The sequence below is a fragment of the Stylophora pistillata genome, chromosome 3, assembly GCF_964205215.1.
Source record: "Stylophora pistillata chromosome 3, jaStyPist1.2, whole genome shotgun sequence".
NCBI lineage: Eukaryota > Metazoa > Cnidaria > Anthozoa > Scleractinia > Pocilloporidae > Stylophora > Stylophora pistillata.
The window spans coordinates 40,788,802-40,803,450 of record NC_142521.1 but is presented as its reverse complement, the minus strand read 5'-3'; the positions used below and the strand labels follow the sequence as shown (position 1 = coordinate 40,803,450).

At 37.2% G+C, this 14,649-nt stretch overlaps 1 protein-coding gene across 1 annotated transcript; it reads left to right on the top strand.

The window, feature by feature from the left end:
* Positions 1-185: 185 nt before the first annotated feature.
* On the top strand, positions 186-14,446 carry LOC111340783 (sphingosine-1-phosphate lyase 1). Its single transcript, XM_088751551.1, has 22 exons — positions 186-351; positions 517-591; positions 1,191-1,284; positions 3,245-3,312; positions 3,688-3,771; positions 4,604-4,627; positions 5,027-5,066; positions 6,191-6,270; positions 6,755-6,809; positions 7,177-7,250; positions 7,604-7,692; positions 8,051-8,087; positions 8,619-8,690; positions 8,818-8,853; positions 9,663-9,805; positions 10,223-10,289; positions 10,745-10,810; positions 11,530-11,647; positions 11,776-11,830; positions 12,095-12,241; positions 12,507-12,627; positions 14,166-14,446. Exons 1-22 carry the CDS (start codon positions 268-270, stop codon positions 14,295-14,297), a joined length of 1,761 nt encoding a protein of 586 aa, XP_088607677.1. The 5' UTR covers positions 186-267; the 3' UTR covers positions 14,298-14,446.
* Positions 14,447-14,649: the final 203 nt, after the last annotated feature.

Genomic DNA, 14,649 nt, shown 5'->3' with positions numbered 1-14,649 from the left:
ACTCTCTCCGGATGAGTATTGCAATTATAAATCTTAAAATTTCAAACGCACATTCTCCCATAATCTATTTATTATTAAAATTATAGTAAATTTTATATCATTCTGGGGGAACTTTTGCGAAACACCTCTCAGACACGATTAACATAACCGGAAATTGCTTAACTTTCAAGAGGACCGGTTTTAAGTCATCACGTGACATTCATGGGACATTAAAGATCACACAATTACAACCATTTGTTTGCCTCGAAACTTCTGTCGACTTTGACCATGTTAGACAAAACGCTATGGGAGCAATTTTTAGATGTAGTAGAACCTCATTTACCGGAATATCTTCACTGGAATGAAATATGTGTTAGTTGTGAACTGTGATGTTTACTGTCGATAGCTAAAGAGTACTTCGCTGGTGTTACATAAGCTAGGAGAAAATGTCGACGATTTTTTCCAAAAATACTTTTCACCGGTATTGATTCATGTTCCATGTGTTAATTTTGTCGACGATGATTTGTTTTCTTTCAGTGGACGTTCGTTTTTTACCTAGCCGAGGCAAGACGCCATATTCATCGATGGTGCCGAGGGATGGAAGCTTGGGAGGTAAATTAAACCGATTTATAGACTTATTTAGATATACTTAGTGTTTTCTTCATTTTTAAAATAATTTAAAATTTAATAGAATTTGGTAGTTCTCCTTGCTCATTTTTGGAATTTTTTGTCTCAGTTTTTACATATAAATTGCTCACGAAGACTCCTCATGAACTTCAGTTTCATCATTCAACAACGAACAAGTGTTATTTTAGATTGTCAACATTTTCCCCACACTACACAGTGTACGTTACAGTTTAAGTTCGAAGTGGTCAAAGGTCGATCTTTAATATTTGTTATTGGGCAATTTGCTTGCTTGAAGTTACATCATCTTTTTAACTGAAAGTAACTGTTACTGAAAGTAATCGAACGACATCAATACCAACTTAGACAAAATATTTTCTCGGATGTTTATGTATGAGGGTGTAAAATTTTGACGATGATGTTATTGTCATATGGCTTTGGATATGGTTATGGCTAGTAATCCAGGGGAATAAACTGGGATAAAGATAAATAGGAGCCTTAGCAGAGACACTTTTTTCTCATGATTCAATTACTTGACGCGATCTCTAACAAACCAAGGAACTAACTTGTTTTTTTCTGTATTACAGATTGTTGTCAATACAGTCACCTACTGCTTCTTTGTTTGGCTTGCCTTGGAAATTATACGCTGGGTGATTGGATGGGCATTCTTCAGAGAAAAAAGTTTGTATCATTTGATGCTATTCATAATTTATTCATTGCATAAGGCACCTAGGATGTGGGCCAACATGGCACCATTTCACTTTGGCAAAATTATATAACATGTCCTGGCATGTGCAAATGGATCAATTCTGGCCAGCCATGCAACAACTTCTCCTGACAAAATTGTGAAACTCTCTATATCCTTACATTACCATCAAACAGGTAACGAGAATAGTCAAACTTATCAGGTAGAAGTTGTCATTTTGATCTAATCCATGAATCAGCGGCTTCCCCCTGGAGCCCACCCCCAGGGACCAAGGGGGATTTGTCCAAATGCCTGTTCAAACCTCATCAAATCCCTCCTGGATGTAGGGCAGAGGAATTCTGATAAATCTCCTGTCCCCTTGGGTACAACAATAAGGACCAGTGTCCCCGTTAACGTACTTATGTATGAACTTTATGCCCAAAAATAAGCAATTTGCTTTGCACAGGCCCGTTTTAAACACTGAATTTCTCATGCGCCAAATCTAATGCTAATGAGAAAAAACTATTGTCCTTGCTCATTTGCATTAAGTTTAGCACATGTGAAATTCGTATTTCTATCTGAGCTCCAAGTGTTGTAAACAGGTTTGTTGACAAAGCTTGGTTAATTCAAGCCCTAAATCTGGTGTGAGAAGGACGCAAAGGGAATACCATATTTACCCGTGTATAATATGCATCTGTGTATAAAAAATATTTCAAGACAAACACCAAGAATTAAAACTTCTATTTTTTCATTTAATTAGCAGGAGCTGGAAATTCATTAATAATATGTTTACAACCATTTTGACAACAAATATCGCACGCACCAAGCACATAATTACAAGCTTTTCTATTCAATAACAGTCAAATGTTTTAACCAAAGTTGTAACTTGAAGTCCTCATTGATATACCAAAATTCACAACTTTAATCATCATAACAGCAATTCATAAACATTATTTCTACACACCGCACTGCTCGTAGCTTGATTATCATTACTGCCTGGCGTACGATTTAAGTTAAGGGATTTAGTGTCTTTGAATTAAACAACGAAGCCTTGAAATTCCGACTCGCCGTCTGATTAAATAGGTTTTCAATGACTGAATCATCTTGTGTGCCATCCAAATTGTTTGTAATCCCACACTTCAGGAAAGAGGCAGCGATCATTTTGGACGGAATGGCTTTCCACGCTTGCGAAATCCATGAACAGATCAGTTCCTCGGAAGCCTTCTTTTGCCGTGCAGTGGCGGTAAATTTGTGAATTCCATCAGCCATCCACTGTATCCACTGCTTTCAGACTCCATTTTTAAATGGTTTATTCAAAGATGCGTCAAGCGGCTGGGGAAGGGAAGTTAACCCGTTGAGAATCACAGGAAGAGTAGTTCTCTCACATTTGAAGGACACTTTCACAGTATCTATCAAGTGAGCTTCAAATGAGTCGTAAACAAACAAGCTCTTTCTCCTCCCCAGGCCACCGATTCACGCACACCACACTTTTTCGATCCTCACTTTTAACGTATCCAAATTAGTACGTGCCTCACAAACAATGGAACCCGTGTATAATACGCACCGCAATTTTGATGGTTATTTTTATAGAAAAAAAGTGTGTATTATACACGGGTAAATATGGTATCTCTAACTATTTATCTCTGGGAATCCTCAATAGGGTGGATCCAGAACCAATAAATCCCCAGGGTCTGCCCCGTGAGGTGCAATCTCTGTATTTTCCCCTACACCCTCAGGCAACAAATATCTGACAAACTCAACCAATACCCATGGGTGGGCCTCGGGGGGGGGGGGAGGGGGGGCTGCTGATTGATGCATAACACCAAATTCTTGTAACTAATTTGCGATGAAATGTATAGTAGCTTAAGAAGATAATTAACAATCAGATCTTGGAAGTTAAAGGGACATGTGTTGAAGTGTCCAGGGTTTATGTCAACTTTATTTGATGTCATTCAGGCCTGATAGAGAGAGTAAAGAAAGGATTTTTTAGAACGATGAGAAGACTGCCCTTTGTAAAAGATAAGGTGAGGATCTTTAAGAGTAGCACACACACTTTTCAGGGTGAGGTTGAGTGTTTCAGATTGGCATAACACAGTGTTATAGAGGAAATATTTCAGGACCTCTCTGTTCTCCTTGTCATGCCACACATGCCTGTGTAATAAGACTTTAAAGAGTTAAAACCTATACTGGGGACTTATCACAACAAACATTGCACTAGAAAGAAAGGTATAGACAAAGTATATAACAGTTAACAGAATTACCCAAGTCAAAGTGAGTTGACAGTACATGTAAGTGCTAGAGACCTTGATCAACACAAAACAAATACACTGCATATAATTATTTTGGTATGTCAGAAATTTTTTTTTTTTTATTAAAATTGTTTATCTGGTCCACCACAGATAGCCAATGAAATGAATAAAACTGTGGAAGAAATGGGCAAAACAGTATTTCCTGTGAAGCCTGGAGAGACCTTCTTTACCAGAGTATGTAACAATAAATTATGTATCTATATGTAGAGATATACAAACCTCTAAATATACATACATGCAGTTGCTCTTCTTACCAATTGTCCTGCTTTCAATTATTTAGCAAGATATTATAAAAGATGTACATAGTTGAACAAAAAAACTTGATTGGAAGAAAATGTGGAAGAGGTAGCATACTATTCAGGGCTACAAGGTCACTGTTTTTAAAGTCAGAATTTTGTAGCCTTTGGTGGTAATATGGTTGCCATGACATAGTATAATCAATGAACATGCCACTTGTCGGTGAAAGGAGTCAAATAGCTGCCCAACCAGCACAGTCATTTTTGGAGGACCATGTAAATATTACATCTAAAAGCTTAAAACTCAATAAACTTTACCAAGGCAAAAGAGGCAAATACCAGTTGAACAGATCATTAAATTCAAATGTTTACACTTTGTTAAAGGTGGATTGTAGCTTGAGGTACTTGCAGTAAGTTAGCAGTAGCGAGAAGCTTATTTATAACCTTACGAGCTTATAAGCGTCTGCAGTAACCCGTACACTCTTGTTTAGTTGTACAGTACTATATAGATTATTTAATGTTATTGCTATGCAGCATTTTCCTGGAATATACCGCACATACTAGACTAAGTGCATTCCCTTTCTGAAAGTGATTTACCCAGTAATAAAATGTTACCTTCTGGGACCTGTTAAATAAAAGATGATCGTTGGATGAAAATCATTTTGCAAATTTAGAGTTTGCTTCAATAACTAGTTTATGTTTAATACTATGTCACTAATTGTTTTGTGTAAGTGAATGTACTGATTTCTTTTTTTAAATGTAATTTTAAGCTACCAGCCAAAGGAATGAAAGAGGTTTGTGTTTTAAAATGTTGAGGTTTTAGTTATAAATGATTTTAAAAGTGTATAAGAAATAGTTTATATCTGAACTTATATTTGGTAACAAAGATTAGATAATTATTATATGTTGTGGTCTAAGATCTTCTTGGTTTAGAATGTTTCAAATTAGTTTTCAAAGTTCCTTTGTTTGTAATGTTTGAATTATCGTGACTGTGAAGAGGTTTGTTGGCTGGAGGAGGGGGAAGGGGGGGAGGGGAGGGGGGAGGTAATTGGAGGGGATGAGAGGGAGTGGCCTAAAATCAAACATGTCTATTTTTCAAGTTTATAGAGATGGGCTTCTTTGAATGTATGCAATCTTATTACTAAGTAAATCACTTGTATGTAAACAAATAGTTGCTCATTTTTCCCTTGTAGAAAGATCTGATGAAGGAAATTGATAAATACACAAAGCTAGGTAAGTAACATCTTCATTACTATGATAGCAAAAACCTTGGATTTTTATACACATAAATTTGTTGTTTTTATTAGTGGTCAACAAGACATGTACATATTTGCTGCATTTGTTGACAAAAGTTATTGAGTAGTTTATTTTTTTCATTTACCAAGTTGCTTTTGATATTCTCTCTCAAGTTCCCGACAGTGGGTGTTTTCTCTCCTTTATTAAACTTCTAACTCCCAGGAGTGATTAACATGTAACTTCTCCTTATAATATACCATACATTATCCAATAAACAGGTTATGAGAATACTCAAACTTATCCAGTAGAAGTTGTTATCTTGAACTAACGCCAAATTTTGGTGACTGATATATGGGCAGCTAGAGGGGAGAATACACAATAAGATCATGGGATTTAAGTTTAAGTTTAATTCATTCGCCACAGGAATGGCAGGAGAAAGGAACAGAACTTTCGTTCTAATTGACACCTAACCCCTTTATTACCCACCCATCCCACCCCGGGGAGGACACCATCACACAGTAATCTCGTTTGTGGGAAATTAACGTCTCCTACCCCAGCCCTGCAGGAGATGGGACCTCCATTTATTGTCCCTATCCGAGAAGACTAGAAGGTCTAACCATTTGCAGATATTATAACAAAGGGAGCACTTTCTTCTCAGTTAATTAAAGACCCTGAGTGTTGGTCCAGCCGGATTTGAACTCACAACCTCCCACACAACAGTCCAACGCTCTACCAATTGAGCTAACCGGGAGGCGATTGAGCTAACCGGGAGGCGGTTGAGCTAACCGGGAGGCGGTTGAGCTAACCGGGAGGCGGTTGAGCTAACCGGGAGGCGGTTGAGCTAACCGGGAGGTGGTTGGGCTAACTGGGAGGCGGTTGGGCTAACCGGGAGGCGGTTGGGCTAACCGGGAGGTTGTTGAGCTAACTGGGAGGCGGTTGAGCTAACCGGGAGGCGGTTAGATTTTATAGGGTTAAAAGCAAGCTACACAGCAGTTGAACTTCTACCTATCTTCATCCTGGGAAATCATTTGATAATGTTTATGAGGATTTTGTGCGTAATATGAAGTTTAATTCTTTAATTTTATTGGCCTCTCGCTTGTTAACATGACCATTTACTGTAGGTGAAGTGAAATGGGAGGAGGGACGTGTTTCTGGAGCAATATATTATGGAGGAAAAGAACTCACTGAAGTGCTTACAAAGGTAAAGAAAGAAGGGCTTGTTTAGAGCCATTTTAAAACTTTGGGAAATGAATTTTAGACTCATCTGAATAGGCCATTTTACAGTTGTGTACTTAGTTGCCAAGCCTTTGATTCAGAGTGAGGCTGAAGGTGACCTTGTTGTGATAGAGACCTGTATCTACTTAGCATGATAACAAAGTGATTTACATTTGAAAGGCAGCAAGGTTTGTATCATAACAAGGTCAACCCTAGCCTCACTCCCATTCAAAGGCTTGGCAACCAAGCACACAACTGTAAAATGGACTATTAAAAAAGATTTAAGACCCTTATGTTCTATCAGTCTTGTTGTGGATAACTATACATGTGTAGGCTTGAAGAAGTTTACAATTATGGCCATAGCTGCTAACAGTATTTAATTTGATACTTAGCCAGAACTCCTGTGCTAACATAGAGCTTTATCAGAAACAGCGTCAGTCCTCTGAAGATTTTAATTATTTTACCTATAGGTCTATTCAAAGTTCACCTGGGCCAATCCACTTCATGTGGATATTTTTCCTGATGGTAAGTAATCAGCTAACAATGTAACCTAACCTAACTGAGTTTGAGGTCCATACTATAAGTTACAGATTAAGTTTTTCTGATTTGTGGCCCAAGCACAAAGCAACGTTCAGTATGGACCTAGAAAATAAGTTAAGCAAGATATTTTTGGTATTAATTTTTTGGGTTCAAATAGAGAGGGAAGGTTCAATTCAAACAAACTTTTAAATTTAGCAGACTGTACAGTGCTAAATTGACCAATCATAGCATGCATAGAAATTGAGATATATACATTTATAAATTATATAATTTATATTAATTAGACTTTTAATTTCATGGAATTTCATCATGTGTCATGAAAATGATTTTAATTATTTTTTATATGTAACAGTACGCAAGATGGAAGCAGAAGTTGTTCAGATGTGTGTTAATATGTACCAAGGAGGGAAGGATGCATGTGGAACAGTAAGAACCATGAAAGAAATAATGCAATAAATCCTAGTCTTGCCAACAGTTGCATTCCCACTGTGCAACATAAGAATGAGGCTGTCATTATTCTTACCTGAACTACAGAGTTTTGCTTGAAGAGATTCTCCTCCTGTTTTAAGGGTCTGGCATGTTCAAGAAATATTTTATTCAATTAACAAGCTAGCTTTCAATTAGGATTATTATTAAATACCAGTACTATGAATTTGATATTAGGTTTTATGCATTGATGAATTTGAAGTATCCTTGTCACTGTTTTATTCAGAATTCTGGAGGACATTCACAACTATAGTTATGTAATGATTATAATTATTGTCTTTTATTAATTGTAGATGACGAGTGGAGGAACTGAGAGCATATTGATGGCATGCAAAGCATATCGTGACTGGGCACACGATCGTGGAATAACACACCCAGAAATGTAAGTACTATCCTGTGTTGTTCACATAAGGTAGGTCTGAAAAAATACAGGTTTTCATGCAGAAAAGTAACTGGTCAATGTTTGCCACACCTAGATAAAAACAAAAAAGCTTGAGGTAGTGAAATTTTATGGGAGAACTCTTAAATCCCCAGCTTAATTAGACACAATGAAACATTTATGAATTTTATTTGGTTACACTTGCACCAACATTTGTATAGGGATAGCTGCAACACTTATAAGTCAAGTGGCAACATTTTGGGAAAAATGTAACTTGTAATTTGTTAAATCAGTTACTGTGTGCTTGCTATAGATTTGATTCATATTTGAAAAAAAAAAGATACATACTTGTATTTTTCAGAGTGGTACCAATAAGTATTCATGCAGCATTTGATAAGGTACATTTACTCATACTCTATATACCACGACCATTTTAAGCTTAAGCTAGTTGAGTTTGCTCCAGTGCTTGTAGCCAAACAAATTGAAATAAGATAAAATAATTTTCCTTTGCTTCATTTTGCTTCTGTTTGTGTATTTTTTATTGGTTCTTTGTTTGTTCTTCTCTGAGCTCAACTTAAGTCATTGAGTGTATATGCCATAGAAGCTGTACATGTACATTCAGTGAGTATAGTCTTCATGTAGTTCTTGTCCTCAAGCTGTTGTCTTCTTGTAATTTTGGTTTTATCAACTGAGTTGATAATGGAAATTGGCCACCATAAGGAATTTCAAAGCCCTTTGTCAGCTCTTTCATTCGGACAAAAATCTAATGCTTGAAATGTCTGCTTTGAAACTCTTTCTGGTGGCCAATTTACACTTATTAATTCAGTTGATAAACCAAAGTTGTCTTCTTATGCTATGCCCACCAATGCAGCACCACGGTCTTTTTAGAAATGTATCCCCTCTACTCTGTTGTCTTCTTGGTTTGATAGGCAGCTCACTATTTCAATATAAAGCTTGTTCATGTTCCTGTTGATGAGAAAACAAGAAAAGTTAACATCAAGGTAAGAAGTAGTCTTTACAAGTGTTAATTGTGCAGCTTGAACCTTACTTAAGTGCAAAGTTTTTAAGACCAAAGCTTAAAGGTTTGCAACTCAATCAAATAATGTCCCTGTTGTTTGACTTTTGCAGGCCATGAGGAGAGAAATAACAAAGAATACCATTCTAGTAGGTTCAATTGAGTTCTGCAGTTTGTGAGCTATTTGTGTCGTGGTTGCTTGTTTTGTCTTTCTCTTGTATCCTATTGACAGTTCTTGAGTTCTGCAGTTTGTGAGCTATTTGTGTCGTGGTTGCTTGTTCTGTCTTTGTCTTGTGTCCTATTGACAGTTCTTGTGACCTGTAGTCAGGCTTGGGTGTCCAAGAACAGCACAAGAGTTGGGGAAAACTGAAATAGATAGAAAGTCTGCAGTGATAGATCTTCACTAGTTGATTGCTGCAAGTCGAAAATGTGGAGTATTGCTTAACTGGTTAACCCTTAAACACCCAAGATCTGATTATGAATTCTCCCCTCTGGCTGTGACACATTTCCTTGTAAATTGGTTAGGAGAATTTGGTGTTCAATCAAGGTGACAATTTCTACCTGATAAGTTTGAGTATTCTCATTACCTGTTTGCTGGATCATGTATGGATATTATAGGGAGAAGTTACAGGTCAATCACTTCTGGGAGTTAAAGGGTTAAAAAATGGCTACTCTGTTGCTATCTGCTGAAAAAAGGCATGTCTGATGGCAGGTTATGGTATTATGTGGACCATTGTCTGTTAAATGTTTGTCTGTGGTTCACTCATGGTTTGTTTTGGTTTTAGTTTCTTTTTTTTTTTTTGGATTTTTTTTGTCTTCTTTATGAGACTGTCTTCCCCTCTGTCTTCATTTTTGCCTTATAGGCTACATGTACATCCAAGTACTGCAGTTCCTATTAAAGTACTGTTACGGGTTCTCTATTTCCAATTAATACATGAATGTCCTTTCTGTGTTTCAGCTTTGTGGTTCAGCACCTCAGTTTCCTCATGGTGTTATAGATCCAATTGAAGAAATAGCCAAACTCGCCAAAAAGTATAATCTGGGTTGTCATGTGGATGCCTGCCTTGGTGGTTTTCTGATACCATTTATGAAAAAAGCTGGGTATGTCTCAGTTATAACACAATCCTTCGCAATGCTTTCATATGAGTAAAAAGTGGGTAAAGGCTAAAGATAACCTGCAAGCCAGAAGGGACATCCTACAGCTTAGTTAATTCACTAATTAGTTTATCTTACTCATGTTAAATAGATATTTCTGGGTGAGATATTTTTTAAATTATTGTAAGGGGCGATTGGGTAGTAAAAGAAGTAGCGCCATGTAAATTTTTTTAAAAGGTAAAAGATTAAATATCCTGCCAGCCTACATGTGAGCTTATCCTGCTCTTCAAAATATGAAGTTTCCAGGAATATGGCTACTTCCCCCATTCACATATAAAAAGTTGGGTTTACATTTCATCGATTCTGCTTTTGTATTAAATAATATGGATGCTAATGTTGCATATTTTTTGTTCATTCTTGCAGCTTTAGTGTTCCTCCATTTGATTTTTCTGTAGATGGAGTAACAAGTATATCTTGTGATACTCACAAGGTGGGTCAAAATGCTACATTTTTTGAATAGCTTCTGTTTATATTTTATCAACTCAATTTCCATATCTGTTGCAAAGTGGAATTTGTTGAGCTTCTTGTGTCCTACTGGTATTCATGTCTCTTTTTTCCCACAAAATTTATATAATTGTTTAAGTTAGAATAAGATGTTTTTTTGTCTTGCCACAAGTGAGGGACTAAGGAAAATTCTGATTCCCCACAAGGAATCAAACCTCAGATCTTCAGATTCTGTATTCCTATGATGTACCACTGAGCCACAGGGACTGTTTGGTGGGCAAGGCCCATTTGACCCACTCACATGACACAGCAGAAAACATTTTTCTCTATTTCTTTTCCAACCTCAAAACGTACCATCTTTCTTATCCTATTCACAATTGTATAAGTTGTTTGCTGTTTTCCACTTTGAAGCTAAGTGATGACTGTCTTTTCTGTCTTCAGTATGGATTCTCACCCAAAGGATCCTCAGTTATTATGTACAGTAACAAGCATCTCAGGCACTTCCAGGTAAGTTGATTTAAAGCAAAGTTTGCTTCTAAGAGACATTTAATAGGAGATACTCCTAATTCTTAAAACTGCTTCGTGAAGGACTCAGAATTACAAAATAAAACCAAAATTGTATCCCTACCTTGTGGTTAATTCCTTGCAGCTAGAGGAAGTAAATTTCTACAGCTGCATGAATTCACGTGAATTTTTATTTTATTTTTTTTTTGTGGAGGGAGCAATATTACTGATTACCGACTTTCCACCAAATTTGCTCGAAGGTTAAAATGAGTGAGATTCTCATGTTACACGGCAAGTGCAGTATACCAAATTGTACCTGTACTGTAAGTCTGCAGGTAGTTTGCTGTTTTGCCACCAGAAAAATAATGAAAGAGATTTAGTTACACCAGCTACACACTTGTAAAAATAAAGCAACATCGACATAGACCTTTAATTGAAGTTTGTGAGAAAAATAATAGAGAAACTGTTGTGCTGCGTCGGTGATGGGTGTAAAATTAAAAGATAATTTGGTTTTATGAACTAGGGTTGATTGTGTGAAAAGAGATTCTTAAAGCTGAAGTTTCGAGCTTTAGCCTTGGAGAAAGGTTGAGTTTTCCATAAGGTGTTGAGTGGACATTTCAAAAGCTGCTTTGTTTACATGAAATGAAACGCACTTGTACATTAAACCTTGTGTTTTAAGGGTGCAGCTCATAACAGTGGATTTATTGGGTTTTTTCCTTTAGTATTTTGTTGCACCTGATTGGCAAGGAGGAATCTACGCCTGTCCATCAATACCTGGCAGTCGACCGGGTGCAGTCATAGCATCAACATGGGCTACAATGATTTACTATGGAGAAGCTGGTATGGAATACTAAGCCATTAAGTGGATGGTTTTTGTAGACAACGAGATTTCAAATGTTTGAGTGAGAGGGTAATTAATTTTGATATGCCACAATCAATACAAAATCTTTTTTTTTTTCCCTTTCCAGGTTATGTTGAGAGCACAAGAAAAATTATCTCGACTAGAAAGAAAATTGAGGATGGGTGAGGAAGATTTGTGGTTTTGTGTTTAAGGTTCATTTTTAAAACGCCTTTTCTTTTTTCGCTGATTTTCAGTCCGAAAAATATATGGCAGACATAAGAGAGAATTGATATTGATGTCTCGGGAGTTAAAGAGTTAATCATGTGACTTAAGCTCCATAAATCTTTGTTATAGAACGTAGAATGAAATGAAAATGGTAATAAAATTGGAAACTCATCGATGTTTGTTTGTACTTAGTGAATGGAAGTTTTTCTTTACCACTGCAGCTTAAGAAAGATCAAAGGTGTTTATGTTCTTGGGAAACCTGAAGTGAGTGTTGTGGCTTTTGCTTCGCACGATTTTGATGTTTACCACCTGGGGGATGCTCTCACCAAGAAAGGCTGGCATCTAAATACTCTTCAATTCCCTTCAAGGTTTGTATCATCTGTTTCTTTCAGAAATATAGCGAACAGCATCGTCACAAAGTGCACTTGAAAATCTCGTAGGCATTTTTAATTAACTTGTTCCCAGGGTCCTTTCCCTCGGGGACGAGAGAGGACCCCTGGGAACGAGGTGGATTGTAATATGCTTTATTCTCAAATGCTTTATCAAATGCACAATGATTTCAAGTGCTAAATTTTGAAATCCTCCGAGTATCTGTCCACAGTTGATGTTTTGTAATTTTGTTGTTTTTTCCAGTATTCATATTTGTGTGACGTACCTAAACACACAGCCAGGTGTGGCCGATCAGTTCATTAAGGACGTCAGAGAATGTACCGCTGCAATTCTGAAAGATCCTTCAGCAAAATCAAGTGGCATGGTGAGATATCCCGTTGGCACAAATAAATGAAGTAAAACGAATTTTGATCTGTTGATGATAAACAGCAACAAAGTGATCATCTCATATTGAATTGAATGACTGTGAATATATGAAAATCATATCTGTGAACTGCTACTCATTACTGCGAAGATCGCTTTCATATTCATTTCTTAAACCGCAGTTCACCTAAATGATTTTCATATATTCACAATCATTGACTCATCAGTTCACGGCTTTATTACGAACCAACATAAAGACCAGCTCCCAGTACTAACGCTCGAAACGTCAGCTTTTTTATTCGTTACGGTGACCAATTTACAATTTCAACTTAGTTGATTTAACCAAATTAGCTCCCAGTACTGCATCGGTATCGCAGAGGGCATGGGCACCCGATTCGCCTTTAATCTACCGCTTATAACCGAATCTAATTATTCTCAAATTACCGCATACATGCTGATAAAGTAGGCCCTATTTACCTACCGAGATTAGATTACCGAGAACAAAACAAAGGCCAAAACAAAACAAAACAAAGGAAAACAAAACAAAGGAAATGATTTCAGAATGTTTTTCTGTTCTTTTGACAAGGTTTAAGCGAAAGAGGAAAATTCATCGCTTTTACATCTGGTATAAAGAGATCATGGATAAAATTCCACGCGTGAAGATTACTGAAGAACAGAAAAACATTCTGAAATCATTTCCTTTGTTTTGTTTTCCTTTGTTTTGTTTTGTTTTGGCCTTTGTTTTGTTCTCGGTAATCTAATCTCGGTAGGTAAATAGGGCCTACTTTATCAGCATGTATGCGGTAATTTGAAATAATTAGATTCGCTTATAAGCGGTAGATTAAAAGCGAATCGGGTGCCATGGGTTCAAATCCCGTACAGGCCTCGATTTTTTCAGACCTTATTTTCACTTCTGTTTAGGTAGTGCTCATTACTGCGAAGATTGCTTTCATATTCAGATTAAACTGAGTTAAAGAAATTGCGGCGAAAAGGCCCAAAAATTAGATCAAGTTTCGACAGGGTTCGATCTCGTGCCTTCCTTTTAAGGGTCCAGGGCCATTAGCAAACGAACCTCGAAGGTTCATGTTCGGATCTGGGCATGTTTTCGCCGTTCAGATGGTAGTTGCTCCCAACTAGTATCCGAGAGGAACACTGTCAAAGCCGGAATTTTTTTCAGGCCTCTCTGTCTGCAGTTTGGTCAAATGCAGTTGATCTGCCACTGTGTGGATTAGTCCGTCACTTCATTCAGTTTCGTCATTAATGTTTCTAAGTTAAGGTTTTACCAAAGAAAAAAATATTTGTGTGCATATGATATCAGCTCTTCAAACTGCTCCTTGGACATTTTAAACTACTTCGAAAATACTGCAGCTCCGATTAAAACAGGTTTTATTGAAAGAATCTTACTTAAATCGAACAGAGCCCTTTGTAGGTGATTCTTTTTAGACAGCTTGAACCTGCACGAAGAAGGAGAAGAAGAAGAAGAAGAAAAAGAAGAAGACCAAAACGTGTCACTTATTGACTTTTTTGCTTGTATTATAGTCTGCCATCTATGGTATGTCCCAGAGCATTCCGGATAGATCCATTGTGAATGAGATAGCATGGGGTTTCTTGGACTGTATGTACAATGTCAACCACGAACCAGCTCATGAGAATGGAGTTGTCAAGCATTAATTTTGTCATGTTACGAAGATTATGTCACAAGTCACACAACCGATTCTTCAATCTACCTCCCCGCCTTTCTATGGGGTGTCACGCAACATTTCGTCCGACCTTTTTTTTCCTTTTGATGGATGCGTTGCGTGACATTCCAAAGTTCGGCTGTGCAAGACCCTTCTGTTTTATGTTCGAAAAAGATAGAACCTTTGTATGTATCGGCAATATAGATACAGTCTGTTTTCCAGGGCTGTGGTTGTTTAGGTCAGCCCCAAGAATCAACGGCTTCGGGAAGAAACCAATTTTTCGTGACATCTGATTGGCTAGTGAGACAGGGATCGTGAAGTACACGTAACAGGATAGAACGCTT

Coding starts and splice junctions, on each gene's coding strand:
- LOC111340783 (XM_088751551.1), top strand. CDS start 268: ATGTTAGACAAAACGCTATGGGAGCAATTTTTAGATGTAGTAGAACCT. Junction 5,067..6,190: donor TGATAAATACACAAAGCTAG/GTAAGTAACATC, acceptor CATTTACTGTAG/GTGAAGTGAAATGGGAGGAG. Junction 7,251..7,603: donor GGAAGGATGCATGTGGAACA/GTAAGAACCATG, acceptor TATTAATTGTAG/ATGACGAGTGGAGGAACTGA.